The sequence below is a fragment of the Porites lutea genome, chromosome 2 (genome assembly GCF_958299795.1).
Source record: "Porites lutea chromosome 2, jaPorLute2.1, whole genome shotgun sequence".
In the NCBI taxonomy this organism is placed as follows: domain Eukaryota; kingdom Metazoa; phylum Cnidaria; class Anthozoa; order Scleractinia; family Poritidae; genus Porites; species Porites lutea.
The window spans coordinates 46,779,972-46,804,308 of NC_133202.1; the positions used below are offsets into that span (position 1 = coordinate 46,779,972).

Genomic DNA, 24,337 nt, shown 5'->3' on the forward strand with positions numbered 1-24,337 from the left:
CGTCTCGCTTAGGGGTATATATAAATTTCAGATTTTGGTCTCACTTAGGGTGTTCTGGGCAAAACGCCATCATATTTAGCCTTGAAGGTCTCGTTTAGGGTTGCACGCGAAAAAATATAAAAATATACATATTGTGTTTTAACATGGTCTCTTTTAGGGGTTAAAAAAAGCTTGGCCCCGCCCAGATCGGTCTCCTTTAGGGGTTTAATTCAAAATTTCCGACGAGCATCCCCACCCCTTTCATATGCGGAGTCCACCCCCCGGGCATTTTTGGCAGAAATAGTCTTTCCAGGGGTTGCCAAACCGAGTTGGAAATTCCAGGGAGTGGCGGTCAGAAAAAAAAAACCCTGGAATGGAAATTTCCGGAGGGTGACGGGTCTAAAGCAAAATTGTCCTGCGCGGAAGGGGGGTATGGATATTTTCTGGAACTAAAAATTCTACTAAAATGCTACAAGCAAAATGAAAACTACAGTGCTAAAATAATTAACATACTTTGAATAAACCCTACACTACTAAGATGCAACAATATTTAGAATACTGAAATACCGGGAGCATAGGCTCCTGAAAATACGTATTACAATAAAGATTTAATGGTTGTCTATTCGCAACAAAGTTTGCAGCGGATACAGTTATTAAAAATATATTCTGAAAAATCGTGTTTTCTAATTCCTAAAACAAGCTAAGGTAGTAGATTCTCGCAGGTTTTTATTCAGTTTTGACCATAAGAAGGGTTCAATGTATCTTATTGAATGCTTTCCATAGCGTGTGGTGCAGAAAGTTAGAAAACATACCATAAAAACAAAGTCCAGCATCTAAGGAATGACGACTGCCGCAGGTGGTGGGGTACAGTCAACAGAATGAATGGAATGCGATGGTAAAATCCTGAATGAGGTGGAGTTATGTTTCTGTGAATGGGAACATTCCATCTTTAGATGCCACTAGTACTACCGATGAACTACGTATACCGATAGCCGTTGCTCTTGGCTTAGTAGCCAAACTGCACGTTCAAAATCGCCTCGGCAGGGATGGACAGGGGAAAAATCAACCCATGTGAAACCGCCAAAACCAGATTCGCAGGGGAGCCCAGGGAACACTTTCGCTCATTTTCAAAAAAGTGGCAGGAAAAACACGGGTCCCCGTCGAGGGGATTTTCAAAGTGCGGCGTAGCTACTAACCCAAGGTAAATTGGAAGCAAGGACCAACGTTACAAAAACAAGGACCGGATCCTAATAAAGGATCCAATCAGCTATACGTTGAGATATCGAAAAAAAGAAGCAAGGCTGATTTCAAATTGTAACGTCTCAGCTTAACCTCATCATTGTATGTAAGACCCTTAAGAAGGAAGGCCGTGCCTTCCGAAATATTGATAACACCACGAAGAAGTTGAGTACACCACGAAGAAGAGCGGTTCCAAATTTCTCCTCCTATTGAGGTCATGGCTGGATGTTTGGAACTAAATTGACATTTTTCAGGAAGGAAAATCTTCGATCTATGCTCAAGCGAAGATTTGGAGCGATTGGAGTGGAAGAAAGGTAATTTTTGCTACTTTTTCTTTGGGCAGCGTAGGGCAGCCGAGTTTTCCCTTGTCTTCTTCTTAGTAGTGAAAAATCAAAACGTTAAACTTCCTAAAATGGCGTTTATAGGGCAGGAAACAGTAAGAAAACAGCACAGACACAACTCTTTATGAGGTATGTATACTTAATAGCTGTTTATGTACATTTTAACTATCTTACGATAAATTTAATTTTTATCGATCCTACGATAAATTCCCATACAAATCTTTATAAATTGGCTTCCAGTAGGCTGTTGTGAGTCTGGGTTCCCTCTGGTGGAATTAATAGCGAGCGTGTATTACTCTTAGCGCCACGAAAAGCTATACGGTATGGTGTGCACCATAGTCTCTCCAACTTGGAGAGACTATGAGTGGACTTAGCTTTATTAATTGCATGCAGCGACCTAGTGAATCGACCACACTTTAAAATCTTGTACTCTTTTTACCCAGGAAGTGGTACGAGACGGTTACGGCAGCACCAGCTGTAAAAATTCTCAGCTACGTTTACGAATTTATCAGACAAGACTGTGTACAGGACTCTGTAAGTCGCTTTCGACGCGGAGCAGCGGGTTCGCAAGCATCAAAGACAGCTCTTCTATTGAAACATTATTTTCTGTGATACCACCTTTGATCAAATCTGCAATAAATGGATATAACTCAGATGAAGTTCAACAAAGAGCTATAAGGCCGTGCGGGATGAAATTTAGCCCACGAAAAATATGCCGTCTTATGGGCTTTTGTTTTCGGCAGTTACTCGCAATATAACAACAAGGAACAGGTAAGCCTGCTGCAATGTTGTGGTCCCATAAATTGAAAAAGTATTGGATGGAGGAATTCATTTGTAATATGATGTACCAAGTAGTAGAAAAGCAATAGAACTGATTCGTTTTATTACTATGTAGCATGAATATAGTTTTTGGCACTCTTAAGTCATTTGGAATGAAAATCTACTCCATTTATCAGTGAGAGTGAAGAGGTTCTTGCAAAAACTGGTTGGAACACGCACGTCGTGAACCTGTTCAAAGGCTGATAGAGACGTGACCGTGAGCAATTTGATTTGAAAGGCGACATCATCAGTGTCTGAAAGTCTTCTAAGATGGAACCCTAGCTTCTGATCAGATGTGAGGAATATTATATTTTTTTTCTCCAACTGTGGACCGTACTATCAAAAAAGATAATATAAAATTGTGTAAATCACGGAAAAATTGAATACCATCTGCAGTCGTTGAACTCGAGACCACTGACTGTTCGGCATTACTGGAACAGCTGCTTGGCAACACTTTACTTGTTTTTGGAGGCGACTCTAGGGATAAAAAGGAAGTAGAAATTAAAATCGTCAAGAAGTACTTTTAAGAATTGGTCTTATTTTTTGTTTCTTATTTGCGGGAGAAACCGGTTTCCAAATTTTGAAGCTGGAAAGGACGCCCGACTTTGTTTGTATACACCAGGTCACCGGTGTAACGAGCGTTAACATGGGTATCGCTCCTGATTGTCTTTTTACCAGCTGGTAGGCAACATCTGACATACATAGATGAGAAGTGTACTTTTGCCAGTTGATATTTATATCGTTTCAATCACCTGTTGATAAGAATTCCCCTTCTCGCTTTAAAACACTGGACGATGAAGTTGCAGGAGAACCTATAAAAAAATCAGGAACCACACCATAGGTTATTTCGAAAGCATTGGTTTCATATCAGACATGATGTAGACATAACTTGATAGACACAATGACGTAACTTGACGTCACGAAAAACCCATCTGCAGTCCTTGAACTCGACTTGACCAATGATTGTTCGGCATTACTGGCACAGCTGCTTGGCAACAATTTACTTGGTTTTGGAGGCGACTCTAGGGATATAAAGGAGGTAGAAATTTAAAATCATCAAGAAGTACTTCTAAGAATTGGTCTTATTTCTGGTTTCATATTTGGAGAAGAAACCGGCTTCCAAATTTTGAAGCTTATAGAAAGAAAGCCGGACTTTGTTTTTTTGACACCGGGTCAAAAGTATAACTAGTTTTAACCTGGGTTATCGCTCCTGTTTAATTAGCTTGCAAAAACATCCGTTTCTCCTCGCTCTTCGTCGCTGGGGACGTTTCGCGCGAAACGTCCCCAGCGACGAAGAGCGAGGAGAAACGGATGTTTTCGCAGGCTACTGTTTTATTTGTGCTTTTGCCAGCTGGTAGGCAACATCTGACATATATAGACGAGAAGTGTACTTTTTCCAGTTGATATTTATATCATTTCAATCACCTGTTGATAGGAATTCTCCTTCTCGCTTTAAAACACTGGATGATGAAGTTGCCGGAGAACCCCAAAAAATCCGGAACCACACCATCAGTTATTTCGAAAGCATTGGTTTCATATCAGACATGGTGTAGACATAACTTGATAGACACAATGACGTAACTGGACGTCATTATGACGTGATATTTTTTAATTTATTAGCAGAATCCAAATTTCCCTCAAACTAGCCATAAAGGAAAGCATGCTTAAATCGCAAGGTGCCTACGAAAAAATGTTGGCTAACACATATTATATTTTTCAATTAGAAAAACAATAGAAATTCAAATCGTTATCCCTTTTATTACTATGTAGCATGGATATAGTTTTTGGCAACCTTAAGTCATTTGGAATGGAAAGCTGCTCCATTTATCAGTCAGAGTGAAGAGGGTCTTGCAAAACTGGTCGGAACACGCACGTCGTGAACCTTCTCAGCTAGCCGGCTGATAGGAACGTGACCGTGAAGAATTTGATTTTAATGGCGACATCAGCACTCTAGCTCCTGATCAGATGTGAGGAATATTATATTTTTTTTATCCAACTGTGGACCTTACTATCGAAAAAGATAATATAAAATTGTGTAAATCACGAAAAAAAAGAATAATACCATCTACAGTCCTTGAACTCGAGACCACTGATTGTTCGGCATTACTGGCACATCTGCTTGGCAACAATTTACTTGTTTTTTCAGGCGACTCTAGGGATAAAAAGGAGGTAGAAATTAAAATCATCAAGAAGTACTTACAAGAATTGGTCTTATTTCTGGTTTCATATTTGGAGAAGAAACCGGCTTCCAAATTTTGAAGCTTGTAGAAAGGACGCCGGACTTTGTTTTTATGACACCGGGTCAATAGTATAACGAGCTTTAATCTGGGTTATTCCTCCTGTTTGTACTTTTGCCAGCTCGTAGGCAACATCTGACATATATAGATGAGAAGTGTACTTTTTCCAGTTGATATTTATATCATTTCAATCACCTGATGATAGGAATTCTCCTCTTCGCTTTAAAACACTGGATGATGAAGTTGGCGGAAAACCTTTAAAAAAAATCCGGAACCACACCATCGGTTATTTCGAAAGCATTAATTTTCATATCAGACATGATGTAAACATAATTTGATAGACACAATGACAGTACTTTGACGCCATTATGACGGGATATTTTTGGATTTATTCGCAGAATCCAAATTTCCCTCAAAGTAGCCATGAACCAAAACATGCTTAAATAGTGAGGTGCCTCAGAAAAAAAAAATGGTTAATTGGTTCTTGTCGCCGTCGTCGAAAGAAAGGGACTGGAACCATCCATTATTTAGAATAGACCATTTTGAACTAATTAAACGTATCCTATTTTACTTAAAAAGCGTATTAATGGAGGTAATAGTGAGAGAAAATTTTATCTGTGTAAAAAATGGGATGCTTGGGAAGCAATTGGCAACTAATGAAATTCAGAGAGAAATGAACTCTGCTGAATATTGTAACCAGCATTTGTCATTGGGTCATTTAAAATTCATGTTTTTTTCTCAAATTAGTCACTTAAAAGCCTGGATTAAATGAACAGTTATAATATGTTTGATAAAATAATGCTAAATTAAGTGTAATATAACGACTCAATAAGTAAAGGTTGAAATAAACCTTTCTTTATAGAAAAAATGCAAATTTTGAAAAACCATGGTTGTCTAAAGTCGGTTGCCATGGTAACATCAGTGTTGAGGTACACGTTACAACGACTTAAAAAGTTTGGCGATCATAGCTTGAACGGTTTTGATGTTATCCAACTTTTTAGGGAGGGGTACCTCAAAAGCTCTCCGGTCTGAGTAGGGTTAAGAGGAGTTTGTTAAGAACTGTGATCAGCTACTGGATTCTAGCCCGTGTGACAGCACTCTGACGTTAAAGTCGGAGACAGTTATTAGGTGCAATCATCAAATGACGTAATACAAGAGCCGAACAATACCCACACCTTTCCGCAACACCAGTTTTTGGCTTGACTCGTTATTTTGTCAGGTCGGTGTCTTTTAGTAAAATTAATATAAAGCAATGTTTGGTTTTGTGATTCTAAGAATTACTCTACTCTATCGCTTTATAGTACCTTAGTAATTCCACCTCGATCTTTCTTCATTCGCTGTGACGAAGAGCGAGCGCTCAAAACAACAGCTTTTTGATCCAAGCATTTGATTTGTCATGATCAACCAATTAAATTCTTCGACTGACAATTTTAAAAGAATATCAATTCAGTAACCAAATCATATTATGCAACTAGCTAGCGTCCAACCCTAAACAGAGATGGTGGTTTTGAACTTCCCGCGATTCTCAATCATTTGTTTTTACGTGACATATTCACGAGATAACACCTAGCGTTAATTGGCTGATGAAGACTGTGCGATACAGTCGAAATTTACATGACTTAAATCTCAGACTTTGAGGTTAAAATTTATTTTTTCAACTTAATTTTTCTTTACAGACTCCATGCAGACCAAGCCAATAAACGAAAAGATGTAGGTTGTATCAATGTGATTGCAATTAACATTCTTAATTTCTAGTAAATAACTTGAAACAAGTTAGCATAGCATCATAAAGTGATGTTTTAAAGACAAAACAATTTTTTATAATAACTGGATTATATCTCGCACGCTGATTAGTTAACTTTTATTATACTTACACAGAATGATAAAATTTTAATTTATGCAAGACGCGGTCATTTGTCGAACTTCGGCATTCGGCTTCGGATTCGGCATTCGGATTCGGCCTGCGGCTCGTGGATCCACAACACTGACAATGTTATGACGTCATTTTATCATCAATAAGAGGAAGATAAAACAGTGGCGTCAATTTGTTAATACAGTAAAAGGTTTCAGCGTCTGACCATCCACAATACGTGCAGAGATTCCAATGAGATTTCGAAGTCAGTTTTGCATGAGCGAAGTACGGGAAAACCAAGGGAAGTAAGTTAAGAACGAGTTCGTTCTCTCTCGAAAAAAGATTTTAAGATTTTCCAGCTAATCAAAGGGTGCAGAAATGCTAAACCAAACTACAAAATAAGTCTGACTGATTTGTCTCTACCCTTACCTCTAGCGTTATTAGTCACAGGAACCAAGGCCTCTCTGGAAGGTACCGCTGGTGTAGTCTGCTTAAGAAGTCGGGTCTGTGAACATTGACCTGAATTTTGAGACAAGAAACATTTTCCCTATTTTATACATTCAAGATAAAAAAAATTGTTCAAATGAGGCCTTAAATTGCTGATTTTAGAAAATAAAATTGGAATCCAAGCTTTTCGCCGATCAACGGCATCGTCCCTAATGATGTTGATCGGCTAAAGCTTGAATTCCAATTTTATTTTTTAATCAGCAGTTTAAGGCCCTCATGCTGCTGAGGGACAACATGAACATATTCTAGTTATATCATTTTATATTGTATATACCAACTTATAATAAAACTTACCGCATCTAAGACGTTTTTTGCAAGTTTGGCTATTCGTGTTAAATTTGTTGTCAAAGGAAATACAAATTTGGCGAACCTTAGGCTAGTTCTTTATGATAGTGAGGCGATTTCACTGCCATTTCCAAAATGCCGAGAAATCGGGTCATTTTGCATGTGTCTGCACGTAAGCCGGTTCCATTCATAACAGCAGAGGAAATACCGAACAGCAGCAGACGTTCAGACGGAAAGAATTCAGATTTGTATTAGGAATCAACAAGGAATGCAAAATAGGGGCCTGGAGTCACCTAATCAGCTGGGAAAGAGAATTTTTAATGTATTGTGCGAAATGAAATACTTTCAGTATGATTTCTGTGTCTGTTACTGACCAAATAAACTAAACAGGAAGAAGAACTCTTTTAAAGCGTCATTAGTCCTGGAAATGATTTCAAGCCTCACCTCCATAATGACGCCACGCTTGGAATACAATGGGATCTTTAAGCATGTGAGCAGTCAATGAAGCCGCCATTACACTGGCAAATTGTCTCCAAGAATCCGCTGGAGGACTGCTACTGTGCGCGTATTCAGAGATACCCTTTATAATAATCCACTCAATGTCTAGATCGTGTGCAGCTGCGTAAAGCCCTAAAAATATTAACAAGTGTCATAAAAAGAAAATCACGGTAGGCTCTTCAGAAAGGGCATCCTTTACGAAACGTTTTTGTAACGCCAGAGGTCAAGAAACAATTGCTGATTAATTAGCTCAGTATTACCTTCTCCTTCCATTTCTATTGCAACAGCATTTGGGAACCGCTTTCTGAGTTGGGAGCATCGCCTCTTGCTTTGGACTTCTTCAGGCCCACTCAGAAATACCCCATCGCGGTCTACCTTCACGTCTAATTCACCTGGATTTTTTAGAGGTGCTTCCCAGCCTTCATCAACACTTTTTATAAGGTCCGAAAGATGCTTTTTTGGGGGCACACTGTGACCAAGTTCCTCAATATCACCATTCTCTTGGATTCTTGCAGCTGCGTATGTTGTTAGATTTGCTGAAACTACAACATCTCCTATTTTGGCATTTTGGTGGTTCAAACTTGCACAGTACCCCACGCTGATAACAGCTTTAGGCCTTAAGGCACCGACGACATTTTTAACAACAACAGTGGAGCCTCCAGGACCGGCAGAGCCCGCATTGCATTTTATCAAGGCAATTTTTAGTTTCGTGGCTTCATCTTCACCAATATACCCAAAGTACACATATCCTACTCTTTTGTGATAACTCTTGGTAAATCCACGATTCAGGAATGAAAGGCTACTTAAAAACTCGCATTCTTTCATTGTCAGCAGCAGAGAGTCTATCGGGAGCTCTATAATCTCCCAACTTATGCTCTTGCCCTTTAGGTCCTTTGTCTTGAGCAGGGTCATGTTGACTTCCGGTGGATCTTGCGCGCAAGCCATTTTTGACGACCTGATTTGCATGTACCTGTCAATAAATTTACCCAGACAACATAAACTTTATTTATTAAACTTTATTTTGCTCTTAGATGTATAAAGTCGAAACAACTTTTAAGATTTTTTGAAGATGAAAAACATTTTAAAAATATACCACAGACAAAGAAAATTCAGTCGCCTAAGAGCGGACATTTCAACTTAATTACTATATCAGTGCACAAAATAGAAATGTTTACTCCCAGACAAAGTTGGTGTGTTTATAGGAAGTTCAAGCTAAAAAATAAAGTAAAAGAAATGAGGTTGATCGAGTCAAACATATTGTCGACTAAAACGTCGGTACTGCGCCGTCTTCCATTCGGAATATTTAAATATGCTACAGTATGTTGCCCAGTATCCGGACGGTACCAGTATCCGGACACTTGAAACAAAAACTCAATTTTTGAGGCGCCCTTTTCAGTTCTCGTTAAACGAAGTATTTCGAATGAAAGCTGAACATTTCAGCTTTAAGATGAAAGTTTTGGAGATTTGAAAGCTTGCGAAACAGTCGCAGAAGACGCCGTTCTGTTCAGGTGAATAAACTTTTCATGGCTAATATTTACGCTGTTTACTGCGCAGTAAAGTTAGTGCTGGTCAGAAAAGGGAGGGTAATGTGTGTTATTTTCAAAGAAACTGTTTTATTTTTAAAGTGAAGATACTTAAGGAAGTCAGGTTTTCAGAAAGTTTATTAATTCTCCTTGAAATTCGATTTGTTTGGAATAACGGAAGCCAGAAACATTCACTAAGTTTTGATGTCATGTGCCCAGTATCCGGACAGTTTTTTCTTTGCTGTACACAATCGATGAATTAGCTGTGTACATTCTCCGGATAAGATTTATTTCATATCAGTGACTATAATTAAAGCTTAGGATATATGATATAGTCGTAAACTGTAACTATACTCAACTCCGTATGGAAATTTTCTTCACTCATTCAGAGGCGACTTGATTTCGTGTGCGCCGCTTCTTTCGCGTGACTGCATTTTCTATATATAACTGAAAGCGTCCGAGTTGAACCTGGAATTCTCATACTTTTCCCAGTTGGGACTGCTAGAATGGGGTTGCAATGGTCTAAAAAATGTCACAAAGGGATTGAGAGATGTGAAAGAAGGAGGAATTAGTGCTAGAAAAGTAGGCTTATTGTGGGGACTGAGCATGAAGAAATCAACACTGCAGGTCAGACTAAATAGGAGAGTGACCTTTGACCGTCGGGTTGAGGTCCCTTCCCCAAGCTTGTCTTTAAATAAAAAATGAAGAAAGAAAGTCGTTTGCAGATTGGCTAATTGAGCTTGCAAACTGCGGCTTCGGGATGTTCACGGATGCCTTCCTTAAATCAGTGAAAAAGTTCCTAGACAAAGAAGTGAGAAATTATACCATTTTTAAAACAGCGGCTCGCGTTCCCCACCATACCCCAGTCATTTGTTATGTTTTATTTCACGATGCTAGGTTATTTTTTCGGAATCGATTGCCAGACTACTTTGCAAGTGCAAGAGAAGCTTATAAGTCGCTTGCCTGTCGAAATTTATGTACAGTTACGTTGTTATTGTTGTGTCCGGATACTGGGCCAGCTGTCCGGATACTGGGCAACATAGGAGCTCTGCAAAAATATTAATTTAGCGATGGAAACAAAGGCAAAAAAGTTAAACTGTCTTTCGTCATATTAAGGACTAGATAGATTTTTTCTGGGCCAAATTTCAGAGCTCTTGCGATTAACAAAGGAAAGTTATTGCAATTTTAAACTGAAGTGTCCGGATACTGGGCAACATACTGTATCCAGTCTGACAAATCGGCGAGCGTCACGTGTCAGAAGCAATGAATGTGAAGTGCATTGATGTGAATTTTAGTATTAGTATTTGGCTAAGCGAGCGTCACGAGTCACAAGCAATGAATGTGAAGTGGATTGATGTGAATTTTAGTATTAGTATTTGGTTAATTACCTCAAAAGATACCAGATCAAATGAGATACCTTCAGTCCCAGTTTAAGCAATCCTAAATATGAGTGTTGTTCCTTTGTGATGTGAAGAATCGCGTGACAACAAATTTTGTTATGCAACTTGTTAGAGTAAAGATAGTCTTAGAGTCCTTCTCTTGACTTGGATAAGAGACCAGAAATACATCTACGACCATCCGCAGCTAAATGAAAATGACTTACTCTTTGCTTTCTTAACCTTTCTCATAAAAATATCGATGAATTGAAGGAAATTCTAGGGAAATTTCCCTTGTCAGGCGAATGAATGGTTAAGTACTTTCGGCACTCAGAAATTATTGTGAAATTAACATGTTGTCATGGAAACAGTTCTGCTAATGAAATTTGAACTGCCTGTCGGAACGGGGATCACACTTTTGGACTTGATCCCTGTTGTGAAAACAGAAAGACGGTAAGCATATCGACCACAGCGGACTTCCACAAGTTGTAGATCTTTAAATTAACGATGCCAAGAGAGAATGAGCTCCTTCTCTCTTAGTATGCCCATATCATCATTTTGTACCTTAGGAATCTCAATACCCCGCGTTTCTGTAGATCCCTGCCGAAATATTCATTGTATTTATAATATATAGATTTAGCCAAGACTAAAATAACCTGAGAAAACAAATGATATTTTGCGACGCCACCGGTAGTTTTCTCGCGAAATAACGAAACTACTAGCCTCCCCGCAGACGTCCTTTGGGGTTCGTTCGTCACGCATTCATTTCTCCCCCACGGTGGAAGAGAAATGAATGCGTGACGAACGAACTCCAAAGGACGTCTGCGGGGAGCCTACGAAACTACCGGTGACGTCGCGAAATGTCGTCTGTTTTCTCAGGCTAAGACTAAAAGCGAAGCTTCCATTTATATGCTTTTAATTGCTGAAAACCAAAAAATTACAACGAATAACCTTCAACCTGTTTAAATCTAGAAATTTATACTTAACTGATTTTAAAACAAAAAGAGAAAATCATATCACAGCAATAGTCTTGGAAAAGAATCCTTACCCATACGTATGCATCTCTGCCCCCCTCCCCGCCCCCACTACACCCCTTTGAGAAGCTAATAGCCCATGAAATTAAATGTTTTATAGCGAAGGTAAAGGCGACAACATTAAAAGAGAGTTTACAATAAAGGATTATTTGGAGGGTGGTCTGAGGATGATCGACATAAATACGTTCATAAAGCTTCCTGGATCAAGAAATACCTCGATACGAAAAATAATGGGAAATGGATTTTTTTATGACAGTCTAAAGATGCATGGTGCGAAACTAATTTTCTCTTGCAATCTACACAAAGACGACATTCCCTTGTTACGAATGAGTAACCTTTTTCTCTGCGAGGTCCTATCAGCCTGGGCGAAGTTGAATTTCTCTGCATCGGTTATGGAATTTGCAAAATTTCTCATTTAGTAGATGAGGGTGGGAACCTCCTCGGATATGATGTAATGAAATAGAATTTTCAGGATTTAAATGGGTTGAAATTTGGAAATTTGGGGTCTCGTTTCAGCTGTAAAATTGTTTATAAGTGAGCTACAAAATGAACCGAAGCATGAAGTGAATTCTACTGAAGGAGTAATCAAAAGTGAACTAAAATCTAAAAGTAATATTAATAATTTTATTTGTAAGTCTCTACTGTAAAAAAGGAACTTCTTCACCCTTCGGAAGACGGGAAAGTGGCTTAGAGGCCTTCAGGTTAAAAATATAAGTTATAGGAATCGGAAGCATACACTATCGCCTTCAACTGTACGGCATCTACCAGTTTAATTTCTTACTTCGGAGGATTGCCACTTACGATTTTTTACAGAAAATTAACCTTAAGCAATATGATATAAATGTTGTTTTTGACAACGAGAAATTAAGATTAAATATTTCTGAGATGTTCTGCAACAAACGTTTTTGGAACGATGTTAAACAATATTTATTTCAAAGGACCTCAAGAGCAATACTGCATTAACTAATCTTCATCTGATGGGGGTGTCTTTGAAGTTGCAACCTCTACAGCCATCGACCAGGGAGATATCATTATTACTCACGCAAACTTTTAGCTGGATCGTCTCCTTAAGGGTAAGCTAAATTCCCTCATTGAGATCAAAAGACACGTAGCAGTTCCCTGTTTCTTCGACCACCATTTCAAACAAATGGAAAATTTTCCTTTTTTTAAATTTGTTGGCTTGAACCTGTTATCCTCTATAGCTAATCGCTTTGTTATCTATACGTCCCCCTCAAAGTTAAAGCATCCACCCATTCCTATTTTCCTTTTTCATTGACAAAAAATAACCCTGATATTACTTAAGCGAAGTCAAGCCCAAAACTAAACCTTAGTTGTTTCATGTAACTGTCAGTTTTATCCTTCTTGTATATGGAATTATGTTTTTAAAAAAAATTGTATTTTTTGTTTTGTTTTTCTTTGTTTTAGTAATTATTTTCTTAAAAATATTAAAGATACTGATCGTCATACAATTGCCGATGTGCTCAATAATTTTTTCGCTAATATTGGAAAGGACTTTGCTTGCGCAATACCAAATGTTGAAATGTCTCCTTTAGACTTTTTAAAAACTCCTTCCTGTAATAGCTTTATTATTTCTCCTACAACAGTAGAGGAAATTGAAACTAAAAGCTACTGGTCCTTTTCGTGTACCTGTCACTATTCTCAAAATTTGAAAACCGCATTAACGGTTTGTCGGTACAATTTTGCAAAGACAACATAATCGACCTAATTAACCAATTGGGTAGAATCCCTTTGAGAGTTGAGACGGAACATAAACTGTGAACTGGACGCAGCCAAAGGTTTTGGTGAATGACAACCATCTTCTAAATTCCCAAAGATCGGCCTCCGCATAAATAACTTGGGAGACTAGAAGACTTTTGATAAAAGTGATTTTGCCCAATAAAGTGAACCTCCAAAGTTGCGATAATTCGATGACATTAATTTTTAATTTCACTGAATCCTTGCGTCGTTTTTGGAACGAAGCATTACGTTTGCCCGTTGTGAACCATACGCCCAATGCGAAAACTTTCCCTTTCACCCAGGGGATATCGGGTTGGTGTACTCTATTGGGCCTCTCTTTTGGCTGAACCCTCCCAAAGCACTTTGCATTCCTAGAAGTCACTTGAAAACCATCTAGACGGCCCTCGATTGCTCTGATCTATGTGAACATGGTGAATAATCACACCCGACTTTATAACAACGAGACCAAAAACTGTAATTACGTAGCTCTCGCCCTCGCATCGGTGCACCAGGGGTTAAAAAAAGGGTTATCTAATATGGAAGCGCCAGTCTATTAATGGTAGCCTTGATGCAGTCAACTTTAGTGTTGATCCAAAGAATTACTCTACCCATAAACACCTGCTTTGACGAGCCCACATTTTTGATAACTTTTTTAATCAAACGCAAGAAGCAAATAGTCATTTATAACGAAATCAATCTCAAGTTTCCTTTCAAGTTAAAAGTATTGCGGAAGATGACAAGCGCCGCCCAAGACCTACGAAGATCTCTTTGCCGAAAAGCGCGTTGTTGAACAATTCTAGAGAAATACAGAAGAAGAGGTCGCTTTTTTGTTTGTTTACTTGTTTGTTTGTGTTTTTTTTTTGTGCCGCTGCCAAGCCCTCGCAGAAAACAAAATACGTAAGCATCTCTTTAAAAAATAAATAAATAGAATAACGAGACTACAAAAAACTTTTTTTCCCATGAAGCGCAAAGGTCTTGTGGTTTTAGCCTATGTGGCCAGGAATCGCGTTTGTGACATGCCTACATCATTTCACGATTTTCAAGTGCTCAGAATCAATTGCTTTAATACTTGAAACTAACTTAGCTTCTAGTGTGAAGCCAACAACTGTAATCAGATCATTGTACTGAACTAGACAGCACGAAAACATGAAACACAACTTTATTGTAGACTGACAAAGTTCTAACATGTACATGGTTACTAAGTAAGTGAAAAAAACTTGGTGGCAACAAAACAACTATATATATAGCTGCTATGTACAACCTTATGTACTTGGTACATTGCTTAAAAACTATAACAGGTAACTAGGAGTGGGCTTTAAATCACAGTCACGCTATTTGATATAAAATCTGAAGGCGTACCTAAGGTTATTAATAAACTGTTGAGGTTTACAATAAAATTAAAAAAGGTGAACCTCGAGAAGTGTCAGCGAAACTTACCAAAAGTGAACTATCTTTAGAAACGAAATATTTAAATGTATAAGGACGAGTCACGCGGCTTACTGTTGCTTGGGGGCTGTCACGCCTGTCCCCAGTCGCTCCATCTGGGGATACAATAAATGATTTAAATATTGCTCAGGAAAGTTGTGTTGAAGGGGGCCGAGACGAGGAGGAAAACCCCGTTCGTGACGTTATTTGTGCCCTGAGATCGCTCTCAAAAATACTTGTAAAAGCTGGTGGAGGAGGAAGGTAATGGGCGTTCATGCACTGTAATATCAACGATGTTAAAATTTAGTTTTTTGTGGCTGACGCATGTAATTAACGGTTAAGCTTAATCTTAAAATGTAGTTCTAGTGCCCCGTGTTCAGCTGTCTTTCCTGAGTGCGTGTAGGATTATGGGGTCGTTTTACTTTCGACTTATTTTGAGGAATTTACGTATTTCAACTGTTCATAGTAAATGCGAGAAACATCGGCCTGAGTAAACATAAAAATATTTCACTCCTTTGAACACCCTGTTACGGAAACGGGAAATTTACAAACGTCTCTCGGATGTTCGTAATTGGAAATAGGATTCAACTTCAGTATCTGGAATCATGAATAAAAAAATCCGGGTTTCTAAAAAAGAAATATTTTTGTTTGGTGCCAATGGTCCACCAGTTCCACAGCCGTCAGTTTTTTCTTTCGAGCAAGTTTTAAAAAAGTATGTACAAATTTATTTAAAAAGGGCTAAAAGTATATTACGTTTTGCAAAAAGTATAAAAGAGGTGGATGAAATATATCGCATCTAAAATGGCCTTTTGCAGGTACTACTCACTGCTACGTAGGCAAAACGTCTCTGCTAAATCCTTACGCTGCACAAGTTTATCAGACAAGGCTTTATACAGGACTACGTAAGTTGCTTCTCTACCATCCCTACTTTTCCACGCACAGAGCATTTTAAAGGCTTTGTCTGGTAATCTTCTATTCTCTTCGTCAAATGCAGTAATTTCTTCAGCCTCGAACTTGAGGCGCCGAGCAACAGCTTCCCACTTGGTCCCTAGCTTTTTTGACAAGCGTTCTAAGTGGTCTTGTTCAGGCGAACCATCTCTTATTAAAGCTGTAATATAATGATAGCACATATTTATTTTATGTATGTATAAGAATAACGCATCAGAGTTACAAAAAGATGCATTTCATATTCCTAACTTATCATCACATCAATAAATAGAACTGCTGCTTTGTGATATGGCCATTATTTTAACCCACTTGATTCCAGACATGTCGTGAGGTTTGGACAACCTATATGACAGCTACTGGAGCTTTAAGTAATGTAATCGATTACTTCAGTAAATTACTTCTTGGGAAAAGATTGAGCTCACTTTTCCTTTTACTATATCACGTAAACCCGTAAGTGGCAAACCCAGAATCATTTTGCAGAATAGATCCCATTAAAAGGGTCTTGTCAAGAAAAAGTCTGCTTGTGACATCAAAGCGGTTGAAAGGAAGATGAAATCAACATAAAACTTTAATGTAGATTAAATGAACCTTTACATAGCTACTATATTTATACCTTTATCACCAGATACGGGCTTTTTCTTGCCTTTGTTTGGTTGTTCACCACGCTTACCTTGAACTGGAAAGAAAAATTTGTAATCCTACTTAGTAACAAAGTTTATGTACATCAAGTCCTGAGGTAGCTTTTGGCCCTTGCATAGTGAGTCTTGGTCTGCATTATCGGCGCTGTGATCGTTTCATAAGGAAACTGAAAAAACTTACAGGTTAGAAGGGGCGAAATTAAATGCGCGCGGGGAAATGAAAACTCACTGCAAACATGATTTATGTGCATGACATAATTTATTGTTATTGTTATTGTCCTTTGTATCATCAAATTCAACACGAAAGTTAGTTTAAACATGGTTAGTTTATGGTTTGAATTAAATTATCATAGCGCGCGCTGAAACCTCAAAGCAGTACGCGTCAACTTCTGCGCGAGAATTTTTTTTTACCCTTTTCAAAAGTCTTTATTGATACCGAGAGAAAGTTTTTAAAAGTCTTTAAAGATAAGATTAAACTAGTTTTACAAGTTATATTGAGACGGAAAACTACTTCTTCAGTGAAAATATTTATTTGAACGGAACGGAAGACTTTGCAGAGAATGAATTGCATACGCAATAGCGGGCGCAGGAGACAACACTCACGTCATTCGCTCACAATCTAGCCAATCGATTGAATTTTCTTACTTGACCAGATCTCGCCTTTGGCTTCGTCAATAAGAGGGGTACGAGATTACCGATTCTAAAGGGCTTTTTATCGAAACATTCATGGAAGAAACAGTTATCATGCATTCAGTTCATAATAATCGATTTAACACTAGAATACTGAACTTTTCGATGTTTGCCAGTTAGAAGCGATTACTTTTGTATTGACTGGTGCGTCTTTGGAACAATCAGTTAAAAGCTTTGCGCGCAGCTATTGTGGCCTCTTTATTTTTAAATAAAAAAAGCCACATTCAGGTGTAGAATCAGTTGCGTCTTGGTCTGTTGTATCTTGGAATACTAGTGGTTGTTTGTTTTATAATTATCATTTGAAAAATTAAACACTTCAGTTTGGTAGTCACGTGAGGAGGGAGGTAGACTTGTCTTTCCATTATTGTAGTGAGGCCAGAGTTCAAAAATGATGGGATTTCTAGGGATATCAGCAACAAATGAAAACCTATTTTCTGATGTTAGAGATGTTTTATGGACTTATTGTCGAAAGAGCTTACATTCATACATAACAACAAAATTATACCGTCATCTGAAATCCCCGAAGTCGCCTCTTCTACATGATCAGCATCACTGGGATTGCTACTTGATGTCGTTTTGCTTGTTTTTGGAGCTGGCTCTTCTTTAGGTATCAGTAAAAAGAAAAAAAAAGAAAAGAAATGAAACTCAGCAACTTAAGTAGTACTGTTAATCATAGAAATATTTAGTTGATCAAAACAAATTTCTGACTTTCCCTCTGCACCCTTACTCTATAAATAGCCCATACTACGGAGACAACCCTTCTCCGTCTTACTTTAGCTAAACTAAAGGTCTCATGTATTACAACAAAGCATGACAAACCTAGAGATAATAACCGAAAACCAGAAAAAGAAAATACTGAAATAAATATATCAATAAATAAGTAAATAATTTCATACATAAATATGTGAACAATTAAAAAAGTAACTTGAGCTGAAAGAGGTTCTCAGTCTACAATGCTTTTCCACACGGAAAGCTAACTGCTCTAACCCTGGAGGCAAGTATTTTGAGTTTATCTGTCTACATGAATACTTTGGATTTATTTTTGACCAAAGAAGGTAACCGGATTTAACTGATGACGCTAGAGAAGTCCTTGACGCAACGAGGACCAACGAGCTGTGATCGAGAGGGACAACTTGAACCTGTCTGAATTTGTTAGTAGCTCTGTGGTAGCTATTGGTCAGCGGTGTTACCTACTATGACAAGTGTGAAATAGAAAAGCAGGGTAAACTGGTGGAAAAACAGTGGTGGTGTTTGTACCTTTACTAATTTATCACCACTAACTAAGGAACGTACATGGTATGGTTTTGACGAGTAATTTGCAATTTTATATTGAACGTTAACTTTAAACGTGTAAGTGGCTACATGTTAGTTAAAGTACAACATGTAAGTAAGAGCAAGATCTTAGGCGGGATTTTTAGAGAGGTCCGTATGAGCGCGGACGATGCAAGTTTCCCGCGCATTAGGCTTACTACGGAAGTAGGTTTGTCTGTTTTACCGGCAACATTAAAAAAATAAAAAGATTTTCTGAGGTTGCATTTCGTGTGCTTTTGAAAAAGAAATCAATGAATTGTAGGACAGACACTAGCTGTTGCTCCTAAAATGTAAAAATCAAAGAACATTAGTCACTGGATTCGGGTATGAACTGAATTTTTGCAACTAAAGGCTAAATCTGAGCATGCATGTCTACCTGGAGTAATAAAAACCGGGTTAGCAAACATTTTGTAATTTTTCGCAACTTCCCTTGTTTACTTTGCTGTTTGCTTATGTCGTATTTTTTTGGCTTTTCTTGTGGTTAGGGATTTGTGTAGAAGTAGATGTAGACAGAATTACTATCTTACCCCCCCACCCCCCTTATTTTTTTCCCTACCCAGAATTCTTTCTTTAACACAAGTGACAGTTATCAGTTTGAAATCAGCGGGCGCCTAAAGCTGGTTTCGGTGCCGTTTAGCAGTTTAGCAGTTTAGTTTTATATATTAGTCACCTTGAGAAAAGTTTCCCGGAGAGCATCATGTAAAGCTCTGAAATGGGACAAAGTTATTACGATTTTCAGAGTCTACATCGTCCAATATCGTATTATATTCTCGTTTCATTTGGCTAAACGGATCAATCACCCTGATCCGGGCTGAGACAGAAAGGTACGATATTGTTCGCTTTTCTAAGGTGACCACTAAGTCTTTGGCCTCGGGAAAAGGCTCTTAGGAGTCAAATGAATTCGGTGAGAACAAAATTTTAGGTGAACTTTGACCTAGGCCAAGACGTCGTTTTTTTCTGGTGAAAACAAGGCTAAGGTGATCCGCCGACCGTTTGACTCTACATCCGGGAACTTGAATAAGACGAGTGTAAGAGAAAAGTCCAGAGGCTGTTTATCTGGCAATTGGCTGAGTTTTTCCGAGTTATTCGATGACATTTCGCTTATGTTAAACGTGATTATGCGTGGTTGTGGATAGTCTTATCAGTGCCGCTAAAGTGTGTGATTGTGTGATTTCCGCATGGTGTTGACAGGTATGTGATCGCGTGGTAGAACTGCGGTTTGGCCAGAAAACTCTAATGGCATTGCACCATAGGCCGGTTTTTGCAGATAAGAAGGTGATAATTTGTACACTATGTTTCATTCAGTTTGTTGTCTATTCCATGCGGAATCCTGTTGTTTATCGAAAAAAGTAGTGTTTCTGCTAACTATTTAAGTTGTTATGTAAGCCTTAACCAGGTACTCTTTCGCTGCAGCTCACTCAACTTAAAAATTTCTAGACTTAAATGACACCGGTTTGAATCGAAACTTCGCGAAGTCAGTTTACTGAATAAATGTTCTAAAATTTGCGTCATTTTAAATTGGGACTCGTTGGAATGCTTCTAGGGACCATTAACGTACTGCCCGGCGTCATATAAAGGCTTTTAATCGGCCTTTGAATGAGTTTTGTTGTTTTAAATTGCCAAGTAGTAGAATGAGTTGATATTTTTGCTAACCCGGTTTTCAAAAATCTAGATATATGTATTTTACGTTTTTTGATATATCTGCTCTTAGTTATAATTTTTTTCAGAATTGCTCCCAGTTTAATTCTCCTCCGCTCCTGTCGAGTCACAAAAAACACAAGAAACGGCTCAGTTTGGCAACTCACTCTGTACCTAACAAAAGAACCCAGTGCCGGATCCAGACCTCGACTAGGGGGCACCGTCATTCAGACCCTTACATAAGAGGGAGGGGGGGGGGGCGGTCTCCAAAACAATTTTTTTCCGCCCTTCGGGCCTTAGTTTGGTCTAAAAATAGGTGGGGGGAAGGGCGGGGGGGGGGGGGGAGGGGGCGGGCTCCTCCCCTAGATCCGCCACTGGGACCTTAGCATGCATCGTTTTTGGAGACGTGGAAGCGCACAGGCAAAAACCGGCTATTGGTCTATTTGAAAAGAATGGTAAATTATTTAATTAACTCTTAATGAAAAAAGGTCCTTTCTGTCCACCAGCTTCAAGCAGGAGAATTGCCCCTTCCCCTCCCCCCCCTTTAAACGACGGAAACCGGCGAAGGCTGGGTTGAAGTGCAAACTTCTTTCATAATCTGAAAGCTAAGACGTGGGGTCAAAAAGAACGGGACATGAACCAAAGGTTTTAACTTATCTATATGTGATATAAATAATATGTTATTCGTAGTTTGTATTGATACCCTTTCAATCACCTGTTGATAGAGCATCTCCTTTTCGCTTCTTAGCGCCGGCCGAAGATGATGTTGAAGGAGAGTCTATAAAAAAGTGAAATTCAAGCATAAATTTTTGTCTCAGATATGAAGTTGAAAAAAATAAGAGAAGTTAATAGAAATTATGTCAATTTATGAAATAACAAATTTTTATATGGTAGTGATTAGACTGTTTACAATCGTCCCTGCGAGCGAGATTATCTGCGTAACTATGGTCTCGAGTAGGACCGTAGGGCCAGTTACAGTGATTAACGTTTCGTTTATAATATAGTAATGTTCCCTTTAACCGAATTATTTTACTTTCTAGCGTTTCAGACCTTAGAGGTTCCTAATAATTGATATACTAATAATATACATGCAATAATTTCAGCACGCTCATTGGCTGAGAACACGCCAATTAATCCCAAACAGTACACAAAGTTGAAATTTTTCAGTGCTAAATGTTGAAATTAAATTGATCGACAGCGCCAGGAGAGTTAAGGGACTGTCAGTAGAATAATCGACAACTCCCTTGTATATTTTTCGGTGAGGGTGAAGAATGTGCAAACAGACGTAAATCGCAAGTCGTGTAACCATAATCAAATAGCAATTCTGATTTCAGTTTCATTGCGCGGCATTTTGACCCACTCTCCAAGAAAGAAACCAGAAGAAACAAAAGCCATGAATAGGACCCCCCCCCGCCCCTAATAGCAAAACGCAAAATTCTTGACGGAGACTCAAAACAGGAAAAGATTCTTAAAACAGAATCACTTTTCATTAGAAAGTAGTGTGATTGAAGAGTTGCGGAAAATCTTTTTTAAAACCATATGTTTTCTGTTTGGTTGTATTTTAGCCGGCTTCACGTTTGGCAGGCGAATTAACTAGATGAACATACGCCGCTTAAAGCCTCTTTTTCAAAACCAACATGACAACGAAGTTTTCTTCTGAACTTCTCCTTTTCACTTTCAGTCAGAAAACTGCTCAAAGGCTTGTGCATATTTATCTTATGAGTCACCGTACCTTATGACTGAAACTTAAAATAATTATGCCCGCCGTTAACGAGACAAAAACACCCATTGATGAAATCACCGTTGAGACGCTTTCCTCAACTAAAACCCAAATATACAAAACACAACAAAGGAATCTTGATCGAAGTTGTAGTTCTTTCCGTGGCGGCAGTGGAATAACTTGAAAGTTAAAAATGTAAAACGACAAAAGGCTTCAGTTTTCCGTAAACAAATTTCTAGCTTCTAGTGCGTTTTTATCCATCAATATTCACCTATCAAAATTTAGACCAGTCTTGGTCGAGGTTGTCATTTGTAGGCGGGAACAAGGAGGGGTGACGCTGTGACACGTAAAGAGGAAAAGCAAGCCAAATTTTTGCATGTATATTATTAACAAGTAATCACACTATTTTTCTCGTGCAATTTGGGATAAATCAGCTGTCTCTTTTTCTACGGTTGGAAATGCTAAACGTGTTATTAATAGAGGATATTACATGGCCGCGCGGAGATACGAAATTTCTCTTCTCGTGTTGAAAAAATATTTCACTCGTTCGCTGCGCTCACTCGTGAAATATTTTTCAACACTCGAAGAGAAATCTCGTACCTCCGCGCGGCCATGTAATATCCTCTATATATAACACGTTTAGCATTTCCAACCGTAGAAAAAAAGATATCTTATCTTTTCGTCGTATTAAATCAATGTAAATGTACTGCACAGCACCGAACGACAACAAGGGGAGCACTAACGAAATCGGGTCAGAGTTCTTTGTGATAATAAGACGATTTTACTGTGATTTCCAAAACGGTAAGAAATCGGGTTTCTTTGTGTTTGTCTGCATGTAAGGTTCCATTTATAATAGCAGAGGAGACAAAAACACAAAAACTCTCAGACGGAAATAATCCAGATTTGTATTGGGAATCAATAAGGAATGCAGGGGACCTAGAGTCACCAAATAAGCTGGGAATGAGAATTTAAATGTATTGTGCATAAGAAATGAAATAATTTCAATATGATTTCTTGGTTCGACTGTTTCCTCCTAAATGCATTGAAAAGAGTACGTTAAGATCTCTAGACATGCATTCTAAGCGGCGCTATAAAATTTCAGTTGTATCTGTTCGGTCATCTTACATGAATGATCCTAGGGGAACTTGAGTCTTTTCGAAATTACAAGGGCTTCGGTAGCACTTTCCCTAAAATATTAGGAGCAATTTAACGTATTACCAAGGAGAGAATTTTTCTGATTCCTCTTTCTGTCACTCGTTTGAACCCGAAAATTTTAGGTTTGCTTTTTTCTACGAAAAATAGCCTAACCCGGGGAGTGAAATGTGAAAAAATGAACTTCCGAAAGTCGCAGGGAATTGTTAGTTGAACATCGAAAATTGTACATGAATGAACGGGCGTCTAGAAATTTTAGCCGTCCTCAAGTAACTTAAAATTCTAGGCACTACTTGCTTATCCGAACAGATATTTTACAGAAAACAGTCGTTGGGTGCCCTTGGTTACAGAACAAATAAACTACACCGCGTGACAAGGAGAAGATTGTTTTAAAGCGCTCAGTCCAAGAAATGATTTCAAGCCTCACCTCCATAATGAGGCCACGTTGGGAAAACAATGGACTCGCTGAGCATATTAACGGTCAATGAAGCCGCCATTACACTGGCAAATCGTCTCCAGGAGTCCTGTGAAGCACCGCTACCGTCTGCGTATTCAGAGATGCCTTTAATGATAATCCACTCGATGTCTAGAGCATGTGCAGCAGCGTAGAGGCCTAAGAATAAAGCAAGTGGGACAAAAAGAAGAAAATAGACTCGTAAGAACGGGAAAACCTTGATATAGTGGTTTTTTTTATCAATAATACAGGTTTGACGACTATTCAGCTCTTGTCTCAGCCGTGTTAGGCAGTTTATACTTGGCGTAATAAGTATTATATCTAGACACGAGCATATAATTCGACTAAGGGAAAGCCAAGCTCGTCCTCCCCTTTGTGAAAATTGAATGTTTGGCAAAGAACAACATACCACGAACATTATCATAAAACGCTTTAGTTGTGTTACTTCACATTTACCTTCTCCTTCCATTTCTATTGCAACAGCGTTTGGGAATCGCTTTTTGAGTTGGGCACATCGTTGCTGACTTTTGACTTCCTCAGGCCCACTCAGAAATACCCCATCGCGGAATACCGTCGGGACTAATTCACCTGGCTTTTTTAGAGGTGCTTCCCAGCCGTCATCAACACTTTTAATGAGGTCCGCAAGATGCTTTTTGGGAGGCACACTGTGACCTAGTTCCTCAATATCACCATTCTCCCCAACTTTGACGGGTGCGTATGTTGTTAGCTTTGCTGAAACTACCACATCTCCTAATTTGGCTTTTTCACGGATTAGACTTGCGCAGTACCCCACGCTGATAACAGCTTTTGGCCTTAAGACAGCAACGGCATTTTGAACAACAACAGTGGAGCCTCCAGGGCCGGTCGAGCCCGCACTGCATTTCATCAAGGCAATTTTTAGCTTTGTCGCGTCATCTTCACCAATATACCCGAA

At 38.7% G+C, this 24,337-nt stretch overlaps 2 protein-coding genes across 8 annotated transcripts in view; both read right to left on the reverse strand.

Annotated features, from left to right (window-relative positions):
- Positions 1–24,337, reverse strand: part of LOC140928833 (death domain-containing ATP nucleosidase-like) — a 43,051-nt gene that overhangs the window by 15,530 nt on the left and 3,184 nt on the right. For 2 of the 6 annotated variants that reach the window (XM_073378621.1, XM_073378622.1), the window contains exons 2-7: positions 23,860–24,337; positions 23,377–23,562; positions 20,793–20,855; positions 17,634–17,729; positions 16,414–16,476; positions 14,601–15,960 (exon numbers count right to left, since the gene is read on the reverse strand). The exon at positions 23,860–24,337 is cut by the window's right edge and continues 222 nt beyond it. The exons of 1 other annotated variant lie outside the window; for it this stretch is intronic. In XM_073378621.1, the coding sequence (XP_073234722.1) occupies positions 15,671–15,960; positions 16,414–16,476; positions 17,634–17,729; positions 20,793–20,855; positions 23,377–23,562; positions 23,860–24,337 (1,176 nt within the window). In that variant the 3' untranslated portion in view covers positions 14,601–15,670. Of the gene's footprint in view, positions 1–14,600; positions 15,961–16,413; positions 16,477–17,633; positions 17,730–20,792; positions 20,856–23,376; positions 23,563–23,859 lie in introns of those variants that run through there. 3 more of the 6 variants (XM_073378625.1, XM_073378623.1, XM_073378624.1) reach the window with 3 other exon arrangements.
- LOC140927099 (uncharacterized) lies at positions 1,632–8,713 on the reverse strand. Of its 2 annotated transcripts, XM_073376755.1 has the most exons (8): positions 8,018–8,713; positions 7,704–7,889; positions 6,897–6,986; positions 4,811–4,870; positions 4,441–4,530; positions 3,131–3,400; positions 2,766–2,855; positions 1,677–2,189 (listed from the first exon to the last, which is right to left on the reverse strand). In XM_073376755.1, exons 1-6 carry the CDS (start codon positions 8,700–8,702, stop codon positions 3,246–3,248), a joined length of 1,266 nt encoding a protein of 421 aa, XP_073232856.1. In that variant the 5' UTR covers positions 8,703–8,713; the 3' UTR covers positions 1,677–2,189; positions 2,766–2,855; positions 3,131–3,245. The 2 variants fall into 2 exon arrangements, with proteins under 2 accessions (XP_073232857.1, XP_073232856.1); XM_073376756.1 differs by lacking the exon at positions 7,704–7,889 and having other exon boundaries at positions 1,632–2,189.